The sequence below is a fragment of the Marmota flaviventris genome, chromosome 19, assembly GCF_047511675.1.
Source record: "Marmota flaviventris isolate mMarFla1 chromosome 19, mMarFla1.hap1, whole genome shotgun sequence".
NCBI lineage: Eukaryota > Metazoa > Chordata > Mammalia > Rodentia > Sciuridae > Marmota > Marmota flaviventris.
The window spans coordinates 14,897,711-14,914,811 of NC_092516.1; the positions used below are offsets into that span (position 1 = coordinate 14,897,711).

At 35.4% G+C, this 17,101-nt stretch overlaps 1 protein-coding gene across 1 annotated transcript in view; it reads left to right on the forward strand.

The window, feature by feature from the left end:
• The window catches only part of LOC114096939 (phospholipid-transporting ATPase ABCA3-like), a 119,992-nt gene that overhangs the window by 45,591 nt on the left and 57,300 nt on the right, over nucleotides 1-17,101 (forward strand). Inside the window, 3 exon segments of the mRNA XM_071605762.1 lie at nucleotides 15,662-15,816; nucleotides 16,045-16,200; nucleotides 16,537-16,747. Of these exon segments, the coding sequence (XP_071461863.1) occupies nucleotides 15,662-15,816; nucleotides 16,045-16,200; nucleotides 16,537-16,747 (522 nt within the window).

Below are 17,101 nucleotides of genomic sequence, written 5' to 3' on the forward strand. Positions count from 1 at the left end.
CAATTAATAACCTAGACTTAATTGGCATATATAGAATATACCACCCAACATCAAGCAGTTACACTTTTTTCTCAGCAGCACATGGATCCTTGTCAAAAATAGATCATATATTATGTCACAGGGCAAATCTTAGACATTATAAAGGAGTAGAGATAATACCATGCATCTTATCTGATCATAATGGAATGAAACTGGAAATCAACGATAAAAGAAGGAAGGAAAAAATCATGCATCACTTGGAGAATGAACAATAGGTTACTGAATGATCAATGGGTTATAGAAGACATCAAGGAGGAAATTAAAAAAATTCTTAGAGATAAATGAAAACACAGACACAACATATCGGAATCTATGGGACACAATGAAAGCAGTTCTAAGAGGAAAATTCATTGCCTGGAGTTCATTCCTTAAAAAAAGGAAAAAACAACAAATAAATGATCTCACACTTCATCACAAAATCCTAGAAAAGCAAAACAACAGCAAGAGAAGTAGAAGGCAAGAAATAATTAAAATCAGAGCTGAAATTAATGAAATCGAAACAAAACAAACAATTGAAAAAATTGACAAAACTAAAAGTTGGTTCTTTGAAAAAATAAATAAGATCGACAGACCCTTAGCCATGCTAACGAAGAGGAGAGAGAACTCAAATCACTAACATACGGGATGAAAGAGGCAATATCACAACAGACACTTCAGAAATACAGAAGATAATCAAAAATTATTTTGAATCCTTATACTCCAATAAAATAGAAGATAGTGAAGGCATCGATAAATTTCTTAAGTCATATGATCTGCCCAGATTGAGTCAGGAGGATATATATAACCTAAACAGACCAATATCAATTGAGGAAATAGAAGAAGCCATCAAAAGACTACCAACTAAGAAAAGCCCAGGACCAGATGGGTATACAGCAGAGTTTACAAAACCTTTAAAGAAGAACTAATGCCAATACTTTTCAAGCTATTCCAGGAAATAGAAAAAGAGGGAGAACTTCCAAATTCATTCTACGAGGCCAACATCACCCTGATTCCTAAACCAGACAAAGATACCTCAAAGAAAGAAAACTACAGACCAATATCTCTAATGAATCTAGATGCAAAAATCCTCAATAAAATTCTGGCGAATCGGATACAAAAACATATCAAAAAAATTGTGCACCATGATCAAATAGGATTCATCCCTGGGATGCAAGGCTGGTTCGATATACAGAAATCAATAAATGTTATTCACCACATCAATAGACTTAAAGATAAGAACCATATGATCATCTTGATAGATGCAGAAAAAGCATTCGACAAAGTACAGCATCCCTTTATGTTCAAAACTCTAGAAAAACTAGGGATAACAGGAACATACCTCAATATTGTAAAAGCTATCTATGCTAAGCCTCAGGCTAGCATCATTCTGAATGGAGAAAAATTGAAGGCATTCCCTCTAAAATCTGGAACAAGACAGGGATGCTCTTTCTCACCACTTCTGTTCAACATAGTTCTCGAAACACTGGCCAGAGCAATTAGACAGACAAAAGAAATTAAAGGCATCAAAATAGGAAAAGAAGAACTTAAATTATCACTATTTGCAGGTGACATGATTCTATACCTAGCAGACCCAAAAGGGTCTACAAAGAAACTATTAGAGCTAATAAATGAATTCAGCAAAGTGGCAGGATATAAAATCAACACGCATAAATCAAAGGCATTCCTGTATATCAGCGACAAATCCTCTGAAATGGAAATGAGGACAACCACTCCATTCACAACATCCTCCAAAAAAAAATAAAATACTTGGGAATCAACCTAACAAAAGAGGTGAAAGACTTATACAATGAAAACTACAGAACCCTAAAGAGAGAAATAGAAGAAGATCTTAGAAGATGGAAAAATATACCCTGTTCATGGATAGGCAGAACTAACATCATCAAAATGGCGATATTACCAAAAGTTCTCTATAGGTTTAATGCAATGCCAATCAAAATCCCAACGGCATTTCTTGTAGAAATAGAGAAAGCAATCATGAAATTCATATGGAAAAATAAAAGACCCAGAATAGCAAAAACAATGCTAAGCAGGAAGTGTGAATCAGGCAGTATAGCGATACCAGACTTCAAACTATACTACAGAGCAATAGTAACAAAAACAGCATGGTACTGGTACCAAAACAGGCGGGTGGACCAATGGTACAGAATAGAGGACACAGAAACCAATCCACAAAACTACAACTATCTTATATTTGATAAAGGGGCTAAAAGCATGCAATGGAGGAAGGATAACATCTTCAACAAATGGTGCTGGGAAAACTGGAAATCCATATGCAACAAAATGAAACTGAATCCCCTTCTCTCGCCATGCACAAAAGTTAACTCAAAATGGATCAAGGAGCTTGATATCAAATCAGAGACATGGCGTCTGATAGAAGAAAAAGTTGGCTACGATCTACATACTGTGGGGTCGGGCTCCAAATTCCTCAATAGGACACCCATAGCACAAGAGTTAATAACTAGAATCAACAAATGGGACTTACTCAAATTAAAAAGTTTTTTCTCAGCAAAAGAAACAATAAGAGAGGTAAATAGGGAGCCTACATCCTGGGAACAAATCTTTACTCCTCACACTTCAGATAGAGCCCTAATATCCAGAGTATACAAAGAACTCAAAAATTAAACAATAATAAAACAAATAACCCAATCAACAAATGGGCCAAGGACCTGAACAGACACTTCTCAGAGGAGGACATACAATCAATCAACAAGTACATGAAAAAATGCTCACCATCTCTAGCAGTCAGAGAAATGCAAATCAAAACCACCCTAAGATACCATCTCACTCCAGTAAGATTGGCAGCCATTATGAAGTCAAACAACAACAAGTGCTGGCGAGGATGTGGGGAAAAGGGTACACTTGTACATTGCTGGTGGGACTGCAAATTGGTGCGGCCAATTTGGAAAGCAGTATGGAGATTTCTTGGAAAGCTGGGAATGGAACCACCATTTGACCCAGCTATTCCCCTTCTCGGTCTATTCCCTAAAGACCTAAAAAGAGCATGCTACAGGGACTCTGCTACATAGATGTTCATAGCAGCACAATTCACAATAGCAAGACTGTGGAACCAACCTAGATGCCCTTCAATAGACGAATGGATAAAAAAAATGTGGCATTTATACACAATGGCGTATTACTCTGCATTAAAAAATGACAAAATCATAGAATTTGCAGGGAAATGGATGGCATTAGAGCAGATTATGCTAATTGAAGCTAGCCAATCCCTAAAAAACAAATGCCAAATGTCTTCTTTGATATAAGGAGAGTAACTAAGAACAGAGTAGGGAAGAAGAGCATGAGAAGAAGATTAACATTAAACAGGGATGAGAGGTGGGAGGGAAAGGGAGAGAGAAGGGAAATTGCATGGAAATGGAAGGAGACCCTCAGGGTTATACAAAATTACATACAAGAGGAAGTGAGAGGAAAGGGAAAAATAATACAAGGGGGAGAAATGAATGACAGTACAGGGGGTAGAGAGAGAAGAGGGGAGGGGAGGGGAGGGGGGATAGTAGAGGATAGGAAAGGCAGCAGAATACAACAGACACTAGTATAGCAATATGTAAATCAGTGGATGTGTAACCGATGTGATTCTGCAGTCTGTATATGGGGTAAAAATGGGAGTTCATAACCCACTTGAATCAAAATGTGAAATATGATATATCAAGAACTATGTAATGTTTTGAACAACCAACAATAGAAGTTATACAATAATTTTAAAAATACCAAAAAAAAGTCATAAAAGTGAAGAGGAGACCAATTCATTTCTCTTTTGAGTCTGGTGGCTCATGTGACCAGCAGAAGTGAGCCAGGAGTCTGAACAGGTGGTGTGAACACTTAGGGACTCTGTCTTGTGAGCAGCAAGGTGTGTGTAAAATTGGCTCCCCTGCCCCGTGAGAGGAACTCTTTAGGGAGGCTCTTGAGATCCAGACTCCCATCAGAGATCAGCAACTGCTAGGCCCTAGGGGTATGTTAATCTATTAGACACCACCCAACAAAGTCGCTAAGGCCTGATTAGATCTAAGTCTCACCTGCCAGAAATCACCTCATAGAACTCTGCAGAAGTTTTACCCTGGAAGTGCACAGATCTGGTCTGTATGGACAAAACTCCAACTGACAATACTTCCTAGTCCATTCTACCTCAGGTGGGAAGGAAAGCTGAGACTTATTTCAAACAGCTTCAGTTTTAGGCTGCTCCAATTAGCAGCTCAGAAAACAACACAAAAAGAGGAAGGGGTTCACAACTCCAAACCCCACCCCCTTCAGTATATAGCTCAAGAAGAGTCAGAAGACATTTGGGCATAGACAGTGACTATCCATTCTTGTAAACTATTTTGACCACTGCAGTAGAGATTATTCCTTCATTTTATCATTAAGAATCTTGTGTGTGTGTGTGTGTGTGTGTTCATGTGTGTGCGTGCACAAGTGCTGATTGATTCAAAGACATATGCATATTTGTTTCCTTTTTTCTCATTTTTAGCATTTTTAAAAAATATTTTTTAGTTGTAGATTGACACAATACCTTTATTTATTTTTACATGGTGCTAAGGATCGAACCCAATGCCTCACACGTGCAAGGTACATGCCCTACCACTGAGCCACAACCCCAGCCCCTCATTTTTAGCATTTTTTAATGTAGTTATTTTTCCTTGCCTTATCTTTTAAGGATTAGAGGTTTTTAGTTTAGTTTGCATTGTTTTCATTTGTTTGTGTCTCTTTTCTTCTAACAGCAAAATTCTACTGTTCTCTCTTCTTCTCTCCCTTTACTTTTCTTCTCCTATTTTTTCTCCTCCTTCAGTAACCATCACCTGCTACCTCTCTTCTGTATTCACACTTCTCACTTTTTGAAATTATAAGCTCTTTTCTACCTTCCTAGCATATTTTCTTTTCTCTTAATTAACTGCATTTTTACCAGTTAATTACCAGCTTTTTTATAACTAATTCGTTTATATGACTTCTGCTCCCCACTTCTACTAATGTGATTATTACTGCTATGGATGGCATGGTTGGCACCTGCTGTTTGCTTTAAAGCCAGATCTAGTTTATGGTTATTGTTTTTTTTTTTTTTTGACAATTGCTGACCCTACCATTCCTGTTTTTTATGGTAATTAATGTGTAGATGTCATAGTACGAACTGGGTATGTACTTCAATGTTGTGTATCATTTGCATCAGCTGTTACTATTGTTTGGCCCTATTCTGTGAGGTTCTGAGAACCTACAGGGACACTACAAGTTCACAAGGTAGAGGCTCTGCTGCTGAAAAACGACCACACACCTTGTTCCAAAAATAAATTATTGACAGTCTTCAGCTACACTTTAATATAAAGAACAGAAAAGACAAAAACCCAAACTAACAATGAGACTTTGTTAAATCCTACCACATTCAAGTTTTGGGGACTAATATACTACACAAAATAGTAGATACCCATTGTCAAATGCCTTATCTAGTTCATGTTTTTTTAAATTGTTGATATCATTCAGAACCCATTACCTTAAAAATGATGGTGAAGCCAGGCACTATGGTGCACACCTGTAATTCCAGCAGCTTGGGAGGCTGAGGCAGGAGGATCATGAGTTCAAAGCCAGCCTCAGCAAAAGTGAGGCGCTATCAACTCAGTGAGACCCTGTCTCTAAATAAAATACAAAAAATAGGTCTGGAGATTTGGGGATCTGTCTTAGTAGTAGTTGAGTGCCCCTGAGTAATCCCCATTATGCCCACCCCACCCCCCAAAAATGCTGGTGAAACTAGGAATCAAAGGAACTTACCTTAACATTATAAAGCTTTGACAAGCCCAAAGTCAACATAATGTGGAAGGTATAATTTTTTTTGAGAGAGAGAATTTTTTAATATTTATTTTTTTAGTTTTCAGTGGACACAGCATCTTTATTTTATTTTTATGTGGTGCTGAGGATCGAACCCAGCGCACTGTGCATGCCAGGCGAGCATGTTACTGCTTGAGCCACATCCCCAGCCCAAGTCAACATAATATGGAATGGAGAAAAACTAAAAGCTCTTCCTGTAAAATCAGGAACAAGACAAGGTTGTCCACTGTCACCACTTCTATTCAATATGGACCTTGAAATATTAGAGCTATCAGGCAAAAAAGAGAAATCAAAAAAATACAGATGGGGGAAAAAATAAGTCAAACTATTTGTCGACAATATGACCCAAAAAACTCCATCAGAAGTCTTCTAGAGTTTATAAATGAGTTCAGGAGAGTAGCAGGATACAAAATCAGCTTTCATAAATTAATAAAGCTTTCCTGTTTTCCAACATTGATTCAGCTAAAGAGGAAATTAGGAAAACTCTTCTCATTCAAAATAACTTCAAAAAAAATAAAAAAGCTTGATAATTAATCTAAGCAAGGTGGTAAAAGAGCTATATAATGAAAATTATAGAGCACTGAAAAAATAAAGTGAAAATGACCTCTTAGAAGATGGAAAGACTTCCCATGTTCTTTGATAGGCAAAAGTATATTGTCAAAATGGCCATACTATCAAAAGCAATATACAGATACAATGCAATTCCCATCAAAAATAGCAATGACATTCTTCACAGAACTAGGAAAAAAACTATTTTTAAATTCATTTGGAAGAATAAAAGACCCATAATAACCATAGCAATGCTAAGCAAGAAAAGTAAAGTAGGAGACATAACAATACCAAATCTGAAATTATACAGTACTAACAAAACAGCATGGTAGTGGCATCAAAATAGATATGAAGAAAACAGAACATAATAGAAGACACAGAGACAAATTCACAGACCTGATACTTGAAAAAAAGCCAAAAATATATTTTGCAGAAAAGATAGCTTTTTAACAAGTGGTGCTTGGAAAACTGGATTAGCTACATGTAGAAAGATGAAACTACACCACTATCTCTCACCCTACACAAAACTCAAATTGGAATGGATCAAAAGACTTGGGAATAAGACCAGAAACCCTGTAGCTGCTAGAAGGAAACATAGGGTTAATACTCCATTATATAGTTACTGGCATTGACTTCCTTAACAAGACCCCCAAAGTGTAAGAAATAGAACCAAGAATCAATATGTGGTATGCCTTCAAACTAAAAAGCTTCTTCATAGTAAAGGAAATGATTAAGTGCATGAAGAGAGAGCCCACAGAATGAGAGAAAATTCTGGCCAGCTACTACTCTAATAGAAGATTAATATCCAGAATATATAAAGTACTCAAAACAGAAGGAGGTAAAATGGTGGCTTAGAGTGAAGCAATATTTCTCCTAGCTCAGCAACCCAGAACTCAAGCAGCAGGAATACTGCTTCTCCCTGAGGTTTAGAGTGACAAATCATGAGACTGGAGGGGCAGTCTACCCTAGCCAAACCAGAGACTCATTAAACAGATCTAAAAACAAACAAAACAAAAATTTGTTTTGAGATTGTCAGTCACCTGTGGAGAACCTGTCCAAGAGCCATTTGGGGATTGCAGCACCATAGAGCCAACATAAACTGGAAACCCAGATCCATGGGCATGTCTGAGCCTAGAAGGATCTTGGCTGGGCCTAGCAAACCCATGGAAAGTCAGAAACTAGGGGCATTTTCCCAGGGAAACACAGGTTACAGAGAGCCCTGTGAGACTTGTGGCTCATAGCTCCCCCATCCCCCGAGTAGTGGGTTAGGAGGTTGGAAGGGTGGGTGTGATGGCATTTGGCTCTCAGCTTTCCCAGCCAGCTGGTCTGACACCCACAGGTCAGACCCAGGGCCCATGCAGGTTGGTACTCACCAGATCATGGCACCAGCCCAGTCCCCAGCTTTCTCTCCAGTCTGGTATCCACTGGTTCCTGGGCCTCTGGGAACTTCCAGGTCTGGCACCAGTCTAGCATCCACCCAGGCCCCCTGGACCCTAGTCCCCAGTCTCCCAAACTCCCGGCCCCAAACCCAGCCCACCAATAGGCCTACCTGGCCTGCAGCTTCATTACCACTGGCCCATAGCCCTGCTTGCCAGGTTGCTGCTTTGCCACCAGTCCTGCCCAGCCCAGTACATAGCTTCATTGCCAGCCCTCAGGACCTACAGGTCAGGTGGGTTCCCCATACATGGCCAGCCACTTCTCTGGCCAGCCACTTCACTGCCCACCTACTACCCAGCTTGCCTGGTACATTACTTCACCACCAGACCTGCCTGACCTAGCCAGCTGCTTTGCCACCCAGCCCACAGCCCAGCCTGCCCACACTAATCTCCCAAGAAGGGAAATTGGGAAATCTTAAACCCCAACCTTCAACTTTTGGAGCAACACAATAAAAAGGAAGGACTCAACAACCCATAGCCAATACTCCCACACTTACCTCAAGAAGAAATAAAAATCAGATAGGCACAAACAGTGAACATATTCACTAACTGACTCTTTTGTCCACTATAGTGGAAATGACTCCTTAATTTCTTAGCATTTCACCAAGATTTTTTCCTTTTTCTGTTGTTGGTTTTGTTTGTTTTTCTATATTGGGGTTTTGTTTTATTTGAATGTGTACTGATGCAAGGATTCCTATATATTTGCTGCTTCTCATTTCTAGCTTTTTTTTTCATTTTTCAAAAGTGTTATTTTCCCATGCTCTGTATTTTGTGGGTTAGAGTTTTTGATTAGCATATTTTTTTTTTGTATCATCTTTGCCACTACTCTATCTCCCTTGTTTCCCCCAACTTTTTTCTATTGTTAACACCCAAATTTCATTCTCTCTCTCCTTCATATTCTTCTATTTTTTCCTTCGCCTTTCACATTAACAACATATCCTAAGTTACCACTGCATCTACCCCATTCAGCTTTTGAAATTTCAAACACTTTTTTAATCATCTTTTTCTTTCCTTACACACAACTCTACCCTTAACAACTCTTAATGCCAATGATGTATATAATATCTGCCCCTACCACCAGTGTCACAGCAATATAATATGACAGAAGTCATAGATTTTAAACCAGACATAATGCATGATTATTTACTGTTTTTACTGATGGAAATTGCTGATCCTACTATTTTTACATATTGTACCAATTAACTCTAGATATCAAAATAGGAAATAAGGATCTAGTCTGCTGGTGTGTATTGTTTGCATAGATTATTGCTATCATTCAGCTCACTTCCCAATCTGTGAGGTACTAGTAACATAGAAGGACACTATAAACTCATAGGATAGAAACTCTACAGCATCATATCCATCCAGATAGATGGGTAGACACACAGACAAAATGAAAAAGCAAGGAAACAAAGCATTCAGCAACACAAAACACCTCAACAATAGACTCCATTGATACCACAGTGGAGGAAATGTCAGAGATGGGATTCAGAAAGTTCATGGTTATACTGAAATCAGGGAGACAATATAAGAAGTATAAGCTTACTTCTGAAGGACAATCAGTTCCAAAATCCTTGAAGGAATCAATAAACCAAATTAAAATCCATTTCAAATACAGGAGGCTCATAGTACCCCAAATATACAAAATTACAGTAGGCACATAATGAAAATGCCTAACATACAAAATGAGGATAAAATTTTAAAGGCTGCCATGGGTGGGTGGAAAGGTCACATTTAGAGGGAAACAAATCTGGATGTCTAAACCCAGCCCCTCAAAGTAAGGAGGTCTTGGAATAATATATATAAAGCTCTGAAATAAAATGGATATTTTCAAAATCAAGAATATTACATCCAGAAAATTAACCTTCAGAATTGAACTTGAAATAAAAACCTTCCATGATAAACAGAAGTTAAAAGAAGTCACAACGAGAAAGCCTATACTACAAAACATACTCAATAAAACATTTTATGAATAAATGAAAAATAAAAGTGAAAACCAGCAAAAGGAGGAAGTGTGCTAGAAGAATAGTCAATCAAAGGAGAAAATAACTCAAAAGCCAGAACTAAACAAAAGATAGAGAATTAAAATCATTTCTCAATAATAACATTGAATGTCAAGGGCCTAAATTCATCAGTCAAAAAGACATAGACTGGCAAATTGGATTAAAAATGAGACCCAACAATATGCTGTCTTCAAAAGACTCACCCTATATGCAAAGACATCCACAGACTGAAGGTAAAATATGTGAAGAAAACATCATTCACATAGATCTCAAACAAGCGAGAATTTCTGTCCTCATCTCAAATAAAGTGGAGTTCAAGCCAAAACTAATCAGAAGGGACAAAGAAGGGTACCTCATACTGCTTAATGGAATCATATATCAACAAGACATAATCATAAATATTTATGCCCCAAACAGTGGAGCAGCTACATACATCAGACAAACCCTTCTCAAATTCAAGAATCAAACAGACCACAACACAATAATACTGGGGGACATTAACACACCTCTCTCATCACTGGATAGCTTATTCAAGCAAAAACTAAATAAACTATAGAAGTAGAAAGTATAATTAATAATTTAGACTTAACAGACATGGAATATTTCATCTATCAATGACTGAATACACTTTCTTCTCACCAGCACATAGACCCTTCTCTAAATAGACCATATTTTAGGCCACAGAGCAAGTCTTTACAATTAAAAAAATGGAGATTATACCTTGCATGCTATTAGATCATAATGGAGTAAAATTAGAAAACAATGATAATTTTTTTAAAAAATAGAAGTTACTCTAATACCTAGAGAATAAATAATATGTCATTGAATGACCAATAAAAGAAATGACCAGTAGAAGAAATCAGAGATTAAGTTTTTTTTTAAAAAAAAAAAACTTACAGGTAAATGCAAATAGTGACAGAACTTATCAAAATCTCTGGGACACTAAGAAGGCAGTTATAAGAGGAAAGTCCATTGCATTGAATGCATTCTCTAAAAGAATAGAAAGACACCAAGTAAATAGCCTAACATTTCATCTCAAAGTCCAAGGAAAAGTACATATCAATACCAGAAGCAGTAGAAGAGAGGAAATAATTAAAATCAGAACCAAAATAAATGAAATTGAAACAAAAAAATTTTTAAAAAATCAATGAAACAAAAAGTTGGTTTTTGAAAAAATAAAGTTGATAAACCCTTAGATGAGTTAACAAAAGAGAAAACTCATAACACTAAAATTTGTGAGGAAAAAAGAAATATCACTATGGATACTGTTGAAATACAGATGATAACCAGAAATTACTTTGAAAATCTATATTCCAATAAAATAGAAAATCATGAAGATATCAACAAATTTCTAGAGACATATGACATATGACCTACCCAAATTGAGTCAGATAGAGCATTATTAATCTCCAATAATATAAAAAGAACTCCAAAAACTTAACACCTATATAAACCAAATAACCCTATCAATAAATCAAAGGTACTGAACAGGTACTTTAAGGAAGAAATGTGACCAGTCTATGAAAAACTGTTCAACATCTCTAGCTATTATAGAAATGCAAATTAAAACTACACTGAGATTTCATCTCACTCCAGTGAGTATGACAATTATCAAAAATTCAAGTAACAATGTTGGTGAAGATGTTGGGAAAAATATTCTCTAATACAGTGTTGGTGTGACTACAAATTAGTGCAACCACTGTGGAAAGCAGTATGGAGATTCCTTAGAAAACTTGGAATGGACTCACCATTTGACCCAGTTATTCTACTCCTTGTTTATACCCAAAGGACTTAAAATCAGCACATTACAGTGATATATCCCCATCAATCTTTATAGCAGCTCAATTCATAATAGTCAAGCTGTGGAACCAATCTAGGTGATGAATGGATGAAGAAAATGTGAGATTATTTATTATATAATATATAATATATAAAATGTGAGATTATATATATATATAATATATTATATATATATAATATATATATTATCTCACATTTATTACTCAGCCATAAAGAAGAATAAAATTATGGCATTTTCCAGTCAATGGAGAACATAATGTTAAGTGAAATATGCCAGTCCCCAAAAAAACAAAGAACAAATGTTCTCTCTGGTATATGGATGCTAACCCACAAAAAGGCAGTAGGGAAGAGAAAAATAGAAATTCATTGATTTAGACAAAGGGGAATAAAGGGAAGGGAAGTAAGATAGGAATAAGAAAGACAGTAGAATGAATTGAATATAATTTTCCTTTGCTCATATATGAATACATGACCAGTGTAAGTCCACATTATGTACAACCACAAGAATGGGATCTTAATTTAGATTGGGTTGTACTCCACATATGTATAATATGTCAAAATACATTCTACAGTCATGTGTATCTAAAAACAATAACAAGAAAATACACTAAAACGCCAAAAATTCAAATAAACCACTCAATAAAATAGGCAAAAGCACTAAGCAGGAACTTCTCAAAAAAATATAGAAAGAAAAAAAAAAACACAAGTGGCCAACAAAATATGAAAAAATGTTCGTTTAGCATCTTTAGCAATCAGGGAAATACAAATCAAAACTACACACAAGATTTCATCTTACTCTAGTCATTATTATAAATAATAATGAATGCTAAAGATGTGTACAACACTTGTATATTGTTGATGGAACTGCAGACTAGTATAACCATTCTGGAAGTGGCATAGAGATTTCTCAAAAGACTAGGGATGGAACCACCATTGGCCCCATCTATACCACTCCTTGGTATTTTCCAGAAGATCTAAAATTGGCATACTATGGCAATACAATCACCTCAATGTGTACAGCAGCACAATTTGCAATAGCTAAATTATGGAATCAACTCAGGCGCCCATCAATAGATGAACTGATTAAGAAACTATCTCATATATATATATATATATATATATATATATATATATATATATATATACATACATATAATAAAATCACTCATACATATCTATACATTCCAAGCTCTATTAGCCATGAAGATGAATAAAATTATGGCATTTGCCAGAAATAGATAGAAATGAAGAATATCATGGTAAGTGCACTATGCCAAACTCAAAGGTCAAATGTTTTTTTTTTCATATGTGAAAGCTAGAGTAAAATAAAGGAAAATGTAGGATATAAAGATAAAGGGTAGATTATTAATTTAGAAAGAGGAGATGAGAGAGTGGAGGCATGAAGAAGGGGAGTTAATGCAGAAGGAATTCTTTTAAAAATCATCTTATGCACACATATAAAAATACCACAGGGAATTTTACCTTTGGGTATAAGTAAATATACCAATCAGATATAAATATATGAGTAAAAAGAAGTTTAGTAGAGTAGAGGAAGGAGAATGGGGGTGGGAGGGAAAAGGGGGAATTGTGAGCTGAAATCAAATTCCATGCATGTAAGTTTTTTGGGATGAACGTAACTACTATATAACTTAATCTCTAATTTAAAAAGAAGTATTCTTAAAAAAGAAATAAAGGAAAATAATATCTCAACAAATAGGAAATATTCATAAATATAAATCTTTAAAAAGTACCACATGGGAATTCTGGATTAACTATAATACCCAAATTTAAAAATTCATTAAAGTTAATTAACAGGGAATTATGGAAAAAAAGAATCAGTTAACTTGAAGACATTGAAAGAAATTATGCAGTTTGAATAATAGAAAAAAAGAATGAAGAAAAAACTTAGCATTAGAGACATACATCAATATATTTGTAATATGAGTACCAGAAGTGGAGGGGGGAACATTCTAGAAAATAATAGTTGAAAATTTCCAACTTTGCTGAAAACATGGATCCAAAAGTTCAACAAACCCCCAATAGGATAAATGTAAAAGATATCTACACCCAACATACCACAGTAAAAGTTCTGAAAAAGAAAGAAAAAATGCTAAAGAGCAACAAGAGAAAAATGACTTATCACATTCAGCAGAGCCCCAGTAAATCTACAAGCTGATTTCTCATCAGAAACAATGAAAGCAAGAAGTCAGTGGGATGACATATTCAAAGTTCTTATATTTATCATGCAGAAATGAACATTCCTAGATAAGCAAAACGTCTGAGAATTCATTGATGGCAGATCTTCCTTACCAGAAATTGTATTAAAATACATATAATTGTATTATTGGGCTTATAACATATAGAAAGATACTATGTTTGACAGTAACAGCACATATGAAGTAGGGACAAAAAGTTAGAATAATATGATTTAGATGGCAATACAAACTCACAGGAAAAAATAAAGGGTATTAGTGATAGTAAATATAATTCTACTAATACATATTTCTACTTCTTTCTTAGCTTCTCTAATAAGTATAAAATACATAGGTACATAATAGCAATGTATTGTTGGGTTGGTAACAGAGATATCACATGTATAGTCAATAATAGCCTAAAAATTTAAAAAAGAGGAAATAGAGCTGTTTAGAGGTAATGATTAAATAAATAGTTCTTTGGAATTAGTATAAAGTCAAAGTGTAGATACTAATAAAGTATATATGGGTAACTCTTAGAACAACCACCAAGAAAATAAACATATAAATAGTGAAAAAAAATTAAAGGAATTAAAATGTTACTTCAAAAGAAAGCAATAAAGGAGTCAGATGAACATAAAAAGATGAGACATAGAACACAAAATAGGAAAATAAACTGTTAGATTGGATGAAAAAAATAAGATTCCGCTCTATGCTGTCTACAAGAGATATATAAGTTGAAAGTTAAAGAAAAAAGATATATCATGCAAAATGCAACTGCAGGAATGCTACAGTGATGATACAAATACCAGATAAAATAGACTTTAAAACAAAAAGTCTTACTGGAATCAAGAAAATATATTTTATAATGATAAAGATTCAATTCATCATGAAGTAACAACAATTATAAACATTTATGCACCTAACAACAGAGCCCCAAAATGTGTCAAAGAAAAAACTTACAAAATTCACACAACAAAATCTGATTTATTCTGCTACTTGGGAGGTTTGGATAGAAGGATCACAAGTTTGAGGCCAGCTTCAGCAACCCTGTCTCAAAATAAAAAAATGAAAAAACTGGAGATGTAGCTCAGCAGTAGAGCACCCTTGGGTTCAATCCTCAGTACCTTGTAGAGAAAAAAAAAGGTGGGGATTAATGAGCTGAGCATGGTAGTCCTAACTATTCAGTAGGATAAAACAAGAGGATGCTTGGCTTGCACCCACAAGTTTCAGACCAAAACAAAACCAAAAAAGATTAATGAGTTAATCAAGAATTTATCCATTTTGTCCCATCATCTCAGATGTGAAACACCTATAAAAACTCAAATTGAGCCACAAATATGCCACTTCTGGTCATTTTGAAATAATATTTGAATATTTATCATATTCAGAGAATTGAAAACTTAGGGCTTAATAGGTTAAAGGATAAGTTTTATTGTTTGGATTTTCAAATTTTAAAAGAGTCTACCCCAGGCTAAGGCAATGCTGATTATAACAATTCATTCATCTTACCAAATGACTGATGGTAATAATGTTGGAATGTCCTTATTTAACACTCTTTCATGTTTTCATTATCCAAGTAATTTGCACTCATCTACACTCATTCAGCATGAAATTAAGCAAACAGAAAAATAAAAAAGTATTTCTAATATCAATAACCTGAAAATAGCCCTGAATATTTTCTGGAATTTTCTTCTTTGTGAGATATTGCTAAGACTAATGAGTAAAACATGTAGGTTTCAGAGTTGAGGTGCTAATGAGCAGTTTGTTCTCATGTTACCTCAGAAAAATAGGTTTTGTTTTATCTTCTGCTTGATTTTAGGTCTCTATCCTTCAACCAGTGGAGAGGCCTATATTTATGGATATGAGATCTCACGACACATGACAGAAATCAGGAAATTCTTGGGCTTGTGTCCCCGACAGAACCTGTTGTATAACTACTTGACTGTTTCAGAGCACCTTTACTTCTATTCTGTGGTGAGTCAAAGATAGCTTCCTTCTTGTTATATTCATGTACTTTGGGTAGATTACCAATTATCAATATCCTTAGTTTTTTAAGTTCAAAAATTGAATTTGATGAATTCTCCTTTAAACATAAAGAATGGAAAAGGAAATAAACCACCACAGAGATGATATAAGAGCTGAAATGAAATTTCCTACAAATACAGTTGGAAGCACCATGTAAACTCTGACTTCTATTTCTAGATAAAAGGAGTACCTCAAAATTTGCGTTGTCAGGAAATTGACAACATGCTGTCAGCTTTTAACCTGCTAGAAAAACGTGACGCATTTTCAAAGTCATTGAGTGGAGGAATGAAGCGCAAGCTCTCCATCATTGTAGCTCTTATAGGGAACTCCAAGGTAAAAAACTAAAAATGGATTCCCCTGCATTGTTCAGATATTCCGAAATATTAGCAGACACAAACATGAGAGCTGATAATGGATCTAACACACTAAAAGCAACCTCCTAAATTAAAATCAGATGGGTTCATAGTAACAACCTCACTGGTTAAAATGGCAGCAGGTTTGGAATTATTACAGCATGACTAATTCAGTTTTGTCTAAATATTTTATCTTCACTCAGTTGGACAAATGACTAAAAAAGCAAAATAAGAGTAAACCCTGTAACTGGTAATACACTAATGATACCAGTACATAATGTTTAGATGGTCATGGAATTGTTCTTCTGGAATTTAGGTGGTGATACTTGATGAGCCAACATCTGGCATGGACCCAGCCTCAAGAAAGGCCACCTGGGATCTCCTTAGGACCTATAAACAGGATCGCACCATCCTACTGACTACTCACTACATGGATGAAGCTGATGCGCTGGGTGACCGCATAGCCATCATGGCCACAGGATCCCTGCAGTGCTGTGGCTCTTCAATATTCCTGAAACATTTATATGGTCTCTCTTCTTTTGTTCATTCTTAGAATATTGACTCCTAATAATATTCATTTTAACATAATTTTATTATTTTTTGTGTATCTACCCAAAGCTTCAGTGATTCCCTCTGTTCAATTAATTCAGGTTCGACTATAACCCATTTGAAATAATGCTCCTATTTTTTCAAAATTCAAAATTATTTACCACCTTTTTGTTTATATTTATTTCTCCCATATGGCATCTAGTTAAATTTTATCAAATGCAATTTTGTCTTCAGTAAAATAGACACAAGTAGGTAGATGATGGACAATGAATTAGAGAGATAGATTAATGGATTCTAACAGGAATGTAGGGAAGCAGATGTCTCTGCATTTT